This window comes from Callorhinchus milii, unplaced genomic scaffold (assembly GCF_018977255.1).
Source record: "Callorhinchus milii isolate IMCB2004 unplaced genomic scaffold, IMCB_Cmil_1.0 Scaffold5, whole genome shotgun sequence".
Classification (NCBI taxonomy): Eukaryota; Metazoa; Chordata; class Chondrichthyes; order Chimaeriformes; family Callorhinchidae; genus Callorhinchus; species Callorhinchus milii.
In genome coordinates, this window is record NW_024704746.1 from 51,633,992 (window position 1) to 51,644,888 (window position 10,897).

Consider the following 10,897-nt stretch of genomic DNA (forward strand, 5'->3'; position numbering starts at 1 on the left):
ACCAAACTGAGAATTCCATGCATTTCACCTACACATGGAAATCCCAAAGATGGATTGTTGGAATGGAATGTCCACTCTCTCCCTGCAAGATGCATCCTGTTTACTAATTTTGGAAAGTATTAGGTGCAGGTTGGCAAGAGCCAAGGCGTGGGGTACTGCTGGAGTCTAACCAGCTAAAACTGCAAGCTTGCCATTGATATCATTGTCTGGTAAGCTTTCCCGCTGCTTGCCCAGCTAGGTCCACCCTACCTGTTAGGAGTTTGGCTTGCAGGGTCAAAAGGACTGGGATGATTCTCTGTCCCAGTGACTGGTCGTCAAGTCTTTCATCAACACTCAGCCTCAATCTCGTTCCATCAAGGTTGGCGTCCTAGCAGAGTTCCGGTGGATTGTCTGCAGGATTTGATTTATTTTTATGATGCTATTACCCGTGTGTTTTAATTGTAGTCATTAGTAAAGTATCCCAAATTTAAACTCCCACTAAGGAGCTAAACTGCAAGGTATGTCTCTGGGGAATGAGAGTTGTGACATCAGTCAGGATAAATCAGGTTTTGTAGAAACTCTAAAACTCGATCATTGGTGATGTTTGTTTTCTTCCCCCTGCATGTTAATAGAGGACTGTTTCTCCATGAATACAATTGAGAAGTTGTAGTCAACTTTTTATTGCAGTGATGTCCGGCACCAATTCACGGAATTTGGATTGTGCAGTGCAAACAGTGAGGAGGAGGAGGAGGAGGAGGAAGAAGGACAAAGGGCATCTGGGCAGGACGAGACTGACAGCTCTGACTGGGAAGATGAGAAACAAGAGTCTCAAAAACCGCTGAACAGTAAGTGGGTAGAGTCAGTGCCTGGTACCGTTCTGAATCTTTCTAACCACTAGTTTTGCCATAATTCCTCAAGAATATTGAAGCTTGGGGACTTACTTGTGGAGTTCTGTAGTGTATTGATTAGCGTACTCGTCTCGAAAGGACCCAGGTTCGATTCCCAATCCAAGGCGCAATTGGCTGCCACGTTTTGCCCACAAAATATGCAGTCAATCTACATTACAGTATATCCTGTTGAGACATCTCAACGATGTAATCAAATGCAAGGATTATTATCAGCTGTGTGAGATTTGCAAGGGTCACTCAGTGAATAAGGTAGCCTGTTCTTTTTGCTAAAGTCATGTTTGGTTGCTTTTGGATTTCATAGAAACGGAGAGTGAATGGAACTCTGCTTGGACGTATTTTCCGCTAGACTTTCTTGCTTCAGTATTATGTCCCGTTTTTGTTGATCCGAACCAAACAATATAAGGTGAAGGCCTGTGCCTTCAGTGTGTAAGTAATATTTTCAAATTTGGGTCAAATTTGTGGGTTCAAGCTCCAAGTCAGCACTTGGAAACCACAGAATCTACAGTGCAGTGCAGTCCAGCAATGTTGATGGAGGCATCCTTCGGATGAGACTTGAAACCAAGTTCCCGTCTGCTTATTCAGGTGGATGTTAAAGATCCTATGGCACAACTTGAAAATAGAAAGGGGTTTCTTCCCGGGTCCTGGCCAACAATGTACTAGGTAAAATTGTTCATTCACTTCATGATTGTGTTTTGAACATTGCTGTGTGCAGAGTGGCTGATACGTTCACCTCAAATAGAATCATTACACAGTAAATCCTGTGAAGTGTTTTGAGAAATCTCAAAATGAAAGGTACTTTACTAAATGCAAGAATTATTATTATTATAAACATGTATCCCTCTTTATTTCCTCGCAGAGTTTTTTGAGAGTGTGAAAACCGAACTCAGGAATGGAGTGTCCAAATACTCCGACTTATCTGATTCAGATGAATCACAAGAAGAAAGCAGCATCCAGGTACCTGCGGTAGGACTACTGTGTCCTTGTTTACACAGTGTTGCAATGGGGCAGAACAGTATTTAGGCACAGAAGGCTATTCGGTAGATCTGGTGGTCTCTGCTGGCTCTTTTAAGAGCAATCCTTTCAGTTCCATGAAGCATAAACATTGGGAGGCTCGTATGTTTCTCCATTTAATTGCCCAGCACTGATTGAGGTTTTGTGGTATTTTGTGTGAGGCATCTTTAGCGGTGCAGTATGTTGTTGTACCTGCCTTCAGGTGATGGGTATCACTGATACGTATCACTGACCATAAATACTCAGCAGAACAAGGGAAGTGTTTGTAATGGTCCTGGTAAATTTCTCCCATGGCAATCGAGTGATTTCTATAGAATTTAAGGACGTTGTTACTATCTCAGGGAGGGAATGTGCTGCATGTTTCTCACACTGGAAAGCAGTGCTATAATGTTTCTGTATATAGTGGTTTCTGGCGATGTTTTTCTTAGTTATAACTGTCGAAGAGTAACCATACCTGTTTCATTGATAAGCAAACTGAAATCGATTCCAGCTGACTGTTCCCCCCTGGTCATAAATTGTTTGCCTTGTACGAATTTGCAATCATCAATCCTCTCTTTGTAACTTTGCAGCATCTTTGTCTAGTCATTGTCACAAAGCAGCAGGATGAAAGCATTGTCTGATCAGTCATAACTGTTACCACTACTGGCAAAAAATACATTGAAATAATCCCAATAAAGTTGAGAATAAAGACCCTTGATTCCACCATAAAATCATGTCTGGCTTGGGCCTCTGATAACAGCTATAAACAGCTTGAGATGTGAGTCTCTCTTTGTTAAAGACTCCCTGCAATCCATTTTTCTCTCTCTTATCCGTGCAGGTGACAGACCTTGTTAAAGGGTTGTAAATAGAATAGTCTCTCTCAGCCAGACTGGTTCAATATCACTTCTCCTAAAAGACTGGCCTGGATTTTGTTTGCAGGGAAGTGGAGAGGAAGACTCCTGGGATGAAGAATCGCACCATTCAGACCACAGTGAGAAGAATGGATCGATGTACGAGTCAGAGACTGAGAGGTCCCAGCAAGCACCAGATAAGCCCAGGACCAGTTTGAAACGTTGCAAAAAGGGCACCACAATTAAAAGGTAAGGATGAGGCACTCGTAGTGAACAATTCTGAGTTGGGACATTTTGATCAATTTAAGCTCCTGGGGGTATATTGAATATATGTGGGTCAAGAAGTAAGTTCCCAAATCTTGCAAAAGCAAATTATGAACACAAATTCCAGCTTGGTGATTCAACTTCAAATATTCAAGTTTGAACAACAAAAACAAAATTATATTTATAGAACATCCCAAGGCACTGGACAGTCAGGGGTCAGGACCCGAGCATGGGGGAGGGGTGGGGTAGGGGTGAGTGGGATGGAGGGGACTGTGGGATGAAGTTCCAGAGTGTGGGGGCAGAGAGGCTGAAAGTTCAGCCACGATAGTCAGGCGGGAGACATGGAGCAGGCCGGAGCCCGCTGAACGGAGGGAGTGGGCAGGTTGGTAGGGAGTCAGCAGGTCAGAGAGGTAGGAGGGGGCAAGGCCATAGATGGCCTTGAAAGTGAGAACGAGGATCTTGAATTCGATCCTCTGAGGGATGGGGAGCCAGTGGAGTCGGGCGAGGGTGGGAGTGATGGGGTTGCGGAGCCTGGTATGTGAGAGTACACGAGCTGCAGAGTTTTGGATGATCTGCAGCTTGTGAACGGAAGAGTTGGGAAGGCCGATGAGAAGGGAATTTCCATAATCGAGCCTTGATGTGATGAATGCGCTGGTAAGGGTTTCGGCAGCCTGAGGAGTGAGGCAGTGATGAAGTCTGGCAATATTGTGGAGGTGGTGGTAGGCAATGCCGGTCATGGTGCAGATGTGGGGGAGAAAGGACAGTTCAGGGTCAAACAAGACACCCAGGTTCCTGACTGGCTTAGTGCTGTTGAGTGTGCAGCCGTGGAGGCTGATGCTGCCAGGGCCCGAGGTGCAGATGCACTGGCGCGAGCCAATCAGGAGGGTCTCGGTCTTGCTGACGTTCAGCTGAGAAAATTGTCCCTCGTCCAAGACTTGATGTCGTACAGGCAGTCGGTTCAGGACGCCAGTAGCCCTGGAGTTGAAGGTGGAAGCAGAGAGATAGAGTTGGGTGTCATCTGCATACATGTGGAAATTTACCCCATGTCTGCGGATGATGTCACCAAGGGGGAGCATGTAGAGGATGAAGAGAAGGGGACCAAGGACAGAGCCCTGAGGAACGCCGCACAAGACAGTGCGGGGGCTGAAGGAGAAGCCGTTAGCTGAGACAAAGCGGAGGCGGTTTGAAAGTTAGAATCTGAACCAGTCAAGGACAGAACCTGGGAGGTTGAGGTGGGAGGAGAGGCGGTGGAGGAGGATTGAATGGTCCACAGTGTCAAAAGCAGCAGAGAGGTCGAGGAGGACGAGGGAGCCCTGGTCACACGTGGTCAGGATGTCATTTGTGACCTTGACCAGAGCAGCTTCCGTGCTGTGGGCAGCACAAAAACCTGATTGGAGGGGCTCATGGAGTGAGTGGGAGGAAAGGAAAGAGCGAAGCTGGGAGGCAACGGCTCTCTCAAGGACCTTGGACAGAAAAGGGAGGTCGGAGATGGGCCGGTAGCTGGATAGCTGTGTTGGGTCAAGGGAAGGTTTCTTTAAGGTGGGGTTGATAGTGGCTGTTTTGAGGGGGGGTAGGAACAGTGCCAGATGACAGGGAGAGGTTGATGATGTCGGTGAGTAGTGGGGCAAGGAGGTGGAGCTGGGATTTATGGAGGGGGTTGGGGATGGGGTCCAGGGAGCAGGGGTGAGCTTCATGGAGGATATGGTGGTGATAATAGAGGGGGCGGGGGTGACAGGTTCAAAGGTGTGGAAGGAGGGATGGGTAGTGGTCGGAGTGTGGGGTGGGGGGTAGGGAGCGGGTGGAAGTTGGGGTGGGGGGGCAGTGGCAGCTGAGCGGATTCCCTCGATTTTGGACTCGAGCAAGTCCAGCATTTCCTCGCAGTGGAGATCGGAGTAAAGAATCTGCGAGATGTGGCGGGGAGGGTGTAGGAACCGATTGGTGGTGGAGAATAGGAGCCTGGGGTTACCCTTCGCCTCCAGGATTAACCTGGAATAGACGGGACGATTTGGCCGAGGCGAGAGCGGAGCGGTAGGTTTTGATGAGGTCCAGCCAGATGTACCGGTAGACCATTATGCCGGATTTGAGCCAAGTGCATTCAGCAGCTTGCACCTGGCTCTTGAGCGATCGGAGGTGGCTGGTGAACCAGGGTGAGGATCGGGAATAGGAACAATAACAACAACTTGGATTTATATAGCGTCCTCCACGCCGGACGGCGTCTCAGAGCGCTTCACAGTAACGGATCCCGGGGAAGAGCCAGGGGGAGGGGGAGGAAGGTGACCAAAGGTGCAGTTGAAAAGAAAGATCTTCAGCCGAGGCAGTTTGGGAGGAGAGGGGGGCAAGGGCATCGAGTGTGGTGGAGAGGGTGCTGTGGAGGAGAGTAAACGCAGACAACCAGGCAACAATCAGCCAAATACAATTGGTTAGTCACTAAAAAGGTTAGTGCAAAAAACTGCAGTAAATGTTAAATTGATTCAGCAGGGGGCACTGTTCTGAATGTAATCTCACATTATGGAAGTCCAGTCCCTAACTGGCTGGCTTTCTACACCTAGAGCTCCTTGGTTCACATGCAATTGATGATCTTATTCAGTTCATTAATTGTCGTAGAAGAATTTGTATTATTTTCATTGGATGTGGCAAACGGGACATGTGCATTGGTGTTTTTTCCAAGTGAGCCACCTGCTCAAATTCCAATACTCAGCTCATGCTTTCCCTTTTCATATGTTTTTTTCAAATGTCTAATTCTCTTTTTAAATTTCTAATTGTTTGTGGCATTTCTATCTTGTCATAATATCTCAAAAGCACTTCACAAGTTATTCGGGTCGAGTACAGTGACAGTGTTTTGTTGGCATACAAAGTCCCAAGCTTTGGCATGGTACTGTCTGAAGAGAATAACCCAACTAGAGGTATTGCCACTGTCAACCAACAGCAACTGTTGACTGTGCATCTCTTTTAGTTGAGGACAATGGTGCAAGATAGATGGTTGATGACGGGGAACTTCAACCGTGCACAAACCCATTCTCATTGCAGAAAGTACAAGTTCATTATTCTTGTGGATTTCAGGGAACGCCCACCATCTCCAGGTACTGAAGAAGCCATTCAGGGAATGCTTTCAATGGCAACTCTGCACTACCCAGATCGGCAAAGTGATCCAATGAAGAGCAGCGAAAGCATGGATAAAAGGAGCCTTCACAGGTCACGTCAACACACAAGGACAAACACAAGCGATGAAGAGGAGCTGAGCCCCTATTCCAGAGCGTCAGAGTGGGGTGGGTATTATGTATATCTGTACAATTGTGACAGTAAGAATTGGTAACACAGGGAGATTCTGCTCTCCAGGAAGATTCAGATATTTAATACCAGTTTCTCCAAAGGTCTTAATTTGGTGGCTGGATGGTGACGGAGAATAGTGGTTCACTGTTGAATTTTCTGTTGAAGTACATCTCTTTGGCCAGTGAGCAAGGAATTCACAACAAAAAGAAGCTGTTTTTCTGTGATTCAAGAATGAAAGTGAATCTCCACTAAACTTGGTGGCTTCTCCACTGAACTCAGCACATGACTCTCCTTACCATGAGCATCGATGGCGAAAGAAGGCTTTTTTAGAAACATGGCACTATAAAAGGCCAATTATGAAAGATGCTCTCAAGACACAGCAAACTTGTTTCTTTCTCACAAAATTGTTCTTTTTTCCAGTGTTTTCCTCACTTTCGCTTTTATGCTGGAAAGTGTTGCTTCTTTCCAAGTTTCCGTAAGTCACCATGGTACACCAGCCACCTCCGCTCCCTTGAAGCACAGATGCGTGCTGCTGAACGCACCTGGCTTAAATTGAACTTAATGCTCCATCGGCAGATCTGTCTGGACCTTATCAAATCCTACCGCTCCGCCCTCCCCGCCGCTAAATCATCGTTCTACTCCAAGACAATCTTGGAGGCCAAGGACAATCCCAGACTCCCCTTCTCTATCACTAACCGGCTCCTCCGCCCACCCTCACCCACAATACCAACTGTTAGGCAATGCTGGACCTTCTCAAATCCAAAGTTGAGGGAATCCGCTCAGCTGCCTCTGCCCTTCTATCTACTATCCTGGACGAGAGATAACTTTCTCCAGCTCAACGTACGCAAAACTGAGGCCCTCCTGATTGGCTCGCTTCAGCGCCTCCGCACCTCAGGCGCTGACAGCACCAGCATCCAAGGCTGCACTCTCCACCTCTCAAAGCCAGTCAGGAACCTCGTTCTGTTCGACCCTGAGCTGTCCTTTCTCCCCCATATCCGCGCCACAACTGGCACCGCCTTCCATCACCTCCGGAATGTCGCCAGACTACGGCACTACCTCACCCCTCACGCAGCTGAAACTCTGGTCCACTCCTTCATCATCTCAAGGCTGGACTATGGGAACTCTCTCCTCGCCGGCCTTCCCGGCACCTCCCTCCACAAGCTGCAGGTCATTCAGAACTCTGCAGCTCGTGTACTGTCCCGCACCAGGCTTCGGGAACACATCACTCCCACCCTCGCTCGCCTCCACTGGCTCCCCATCCCCCAGAGGATCGAATTCAAGATCCTCATCCTCACCTACAAGGCCATTCACGGCCTTGCTCCCTCCTACCTCTCCGACCTACTATCCCCCTACCTACCCGCCCGTACCCTCCGTTCCTCTGGCTCCGGTCTCCTCCACATCCCCCGCCCCAACCGCCCTACTATCGGTGGCCGGGTCTTCAGCCTCTCAGCCCCGAGGCTCTGGAACTCTATCCCCCAGTGCCTTCGCCTTGCCTCCTCCCTTTCCTCCTTCAAGGCCGGTCTCAAGACCTTTCTCTTTGACCGTGCCTTCAGCTCCCCTCTCGACTCTCTACCCCCTCCTCACTCCCTCCCTTCCCTCCCCCTGACCATTTCCCCCTTGCTCGGGTCCTGACCCAACTGTACAGCGCTTTGGGACGTCCTCCCGACGTGAAAGGCGCTCAATAAATGGAATCTTGTTGTTGTTGTTGTTGTACTACCACCTCCACCCTGGCCCTTACCCATCCCTCCCTCCACACCTTTGAACTAGTCTCCCACTCCTCTCTCACCACCACTAGAACCCGCATGAAACCAACTACCTGCTCCCTCGACCCCATCCCTACCCCTCTCCTTAACCCCCAGCTCCACCTCCTTGTCCCTCTACTCACAGACATCATAAACATCTCCCTGTCCACTGGCACTGTTCCCACCCCATTAAAAATGGCTGTCATCACTCTTATCCTTAAAAAAACCTGCCCTGGACCCATCACTATTCTCAAATCACGTCCCCATCTCCAACCTCCCTTTCCTTTCCAAGGTCCTGGAACAAGTTGTTGCTTCCCAGCTTCGTTCCTTCCTCTCCCGCCACTCCTTTCACAAACCCCTCCAATCGGGTTTCCATGTCACCCACAGCACAGAAACAGCCCTGGTCAAAGTGACAAATGGACTCCCTCTGCCTCCTCGTCCTCTTTGACCTCTCTGCTGCCTTTGACACCATTGACCGCTCTATCCTCATCCACCGCCTCTTCTCTTACCTCAACCTTCACGGCTGTGTCCTTGACTGGTTCAGATCGTACCTCTCACACCGCATTTCATCTCCACAAATGGTCTCCCCTCTAGCCCCCGCACCGTCTCGTGTGGCATTCCTCAGGGCTCTGTCCTTGGTCCCCTCCTTTTCAATATCTATATGCTCCCTCTTGGTGACATCATCCGTAAACATGAGGTCAACTTCCACATGTATCCGGATGACACCTCTCTGCCTCCACCCTTGATTCCAGAATGTCTGTTAGACATCAAGTCCTGGATGAGAGCTAATTTTCTTCAGTTGAACATCAACAAGACCGAGGCTCTCCTGATTGGCTCCCGTCAGCCCCTCACACCTCAGGCGCTGACAGTATCACCATCCAAGGATGCACACTCCACCTCACTCAGCCAGTCTGGAACCTTGGCATCTTGTTTAACCCTCAACTATCCTTTCTAACCCACATCTGTGCCGTAACCCGCTCTGCCTTCCCCACCTCTGCAGCATCGCCCAGCTCCGCCACTGTCTCACACCGCAGGCCACCGAAACGCTCATACATACATTCATTACATTGAGGCTTGACTGTGCAAACTCCTTGCTTGGCGTCCTCCCCAACTCCTCCTTCCATAGGCTGCAGATCATCCAGAACTCTGCAGCCCATGTCCTCTACCATACCAGGCTCCGTGACCCTCCCATCCTCGCTTGACTCCACTGGCTTCACGTCACACTGAGGATATAGTTCAAGATCCTAGTCTTCACCTTTAAAGCCCTCGAGGGTCTTGCTCCCCCACCCCTACCTCTGCAACCTCCTAACCCCTCACCATCCTGCCCGCTCCCTCCGCTCAGAGGACTCCTGCCTGCTTCACATCCCCCGACTCGCCTGCCCCACCATTGGGCCTTCTGCCTTTCTGCCCCCACCCTCTGAACTCCATCCCGTAGAAACTCTGACTGTCCAGCATCTTGGGATGTCCTCCCCACATGAAAGGAGCTATACAAATGCAATTTTGTTGTTGAGCTCCCCCCACCACCATCACCAGCTTGAGTTTCGAGTCAGTTGTGTGAAGATCTTGAGATTCCTCCCGATGTGAACTGTGCCACAGAAATGTTAATTATTGCTGCTAGTGTGAATCAGAACCATTTTCTTATCTTTTTTTCAGTAGTTTGTCCTGTGAAGCAGGGGCCTGTGCACAATATTGGAGCTTTAGGGGAATCTGCAGAGGAGGGACCCCCAGGAACAGCAGTGAGACAAGATGAGCAGGTAGGACCAACATGCATATGCTGCAGTTCATTGACACTGAAATCCCTCTGATCAGTCAGGGCCTTATCAATGCAGAATAAGTGAGAGCATATTGGTGCCATATAATGACAGGTGATGCCTGTATCATGACACATGATAACAACAACTTGCATTTATATGGCACCCTTCATGTGGACAATGTCAGGGAATGTTTAGGGACAGCTGAATATGCTAATACTCTTGACATTCTGCACCTCACCATGTTCCAGAATTTGCTAAGAGGGAACTTCCCTCCAAGGATGGATGAGACCCAGATGCTCTTGTGAAATTTGCATTGTTGCTCATTGCAGTTGAATTACAGAGAATCGGGTTTGTCACTGTTTGTGATGGAGCGAGTATTGGAGTGGATGCTCACACAGTCCTGGTGTCCTCTGTGTCCTGATTCTGGGTTTTGCGTTTTGAAGTCTGCATTTTTGTTCACAAACAAGAATTGATCAGCTGCCAAAATAAGAATGGAAGTATGTTAAATTGTGCTTATCAATTTGAGCTGAGCACTTCCTCTAACCAAGGATATGCTGCTGTCTCCACTATTGGTGACCAGGAAATTGCCTGCCCCTAATGCCATCGGCCCACTTGGTTCCTGCTGGTTACCAGGGCATTGTTCTGGTGGTTGGGCTGGCACTTTGTTTGACTCATTAATTGGTTGGCTCCTGTCTGGTTACTTGGTGAGTATTCTGTATTACTGCTGGTTGGATTGGCACATTGTAGTTTGGGCTGGTGCACCATCTCTCGTTGGTATACTGGTCTTCAACAAAGAAGATAATTTGACCAACAGAATTATATTTAAAATATCAAAGATTAATAATAATCAATCATAATAGTCATCCTTGCGTTTGATATTGCATCTTTCATAGGATTTTATTGTCAAGTAAAATTACTGTATTTTTAAGCGAATGCGGCATCCTATTTGAAGGGTAACAGTCAGATTGCAGAGTGAAAGATGGATTCTGTGGTGCAGCTTGTGCCCTTTCCCACTACGCCAATTTTAAATCTGAATTGTCTTCAGATCACACCTTGAAAAGTACTCAGAGCATCACTCCATTGAAAGTTAGGACAGGCACCACTGTTTTAGATGCGGCTTTGCTATCAACAGTTTTCAT

General features: G+C 48.4%; 1 protein-coding gene across 3 annotated transcripts in view; it reads left to right on the forward strand.

The window, feature by feature from the left end:
- LOC103181879 (lysine-specific demethylase 7B) overlaps positions 1 to 10,897 on the forward strand; it is a 55,180-nt gene that overhangs the window by 42,421 nt on the left and 1,862 nt on the right. For 2 of the 3 annotated variants that reach the window (XM_007898650.2, XM_007898652.2), the window contains 5 exons: positions 667 to 824; positions 1,744 to 1,841; positions 2,817 to 2,977; positions 6,053 to 6,258; positions 9,658 to 9,758. In XM_007898650.2, coding sequence (XP_007896841.2) covers positions 667 to 824; positions 1,744 to 1,841; positions 2,817 to 2,977; positions 6,053 to 6,258; positions 9,658 to 9,758 — 724 coding nt within the window. The remainder of the gene's footprint in view (positions 1 to 666; positions 825 to 1,743; positions 1,842 to 2,816; positions 2,978 to 6,052; positions 6,259 to 9,657; positions 9,759 to 10,897) is intronic. The other variant, XM_007898651.2, reaches the window with a different exon arrangement.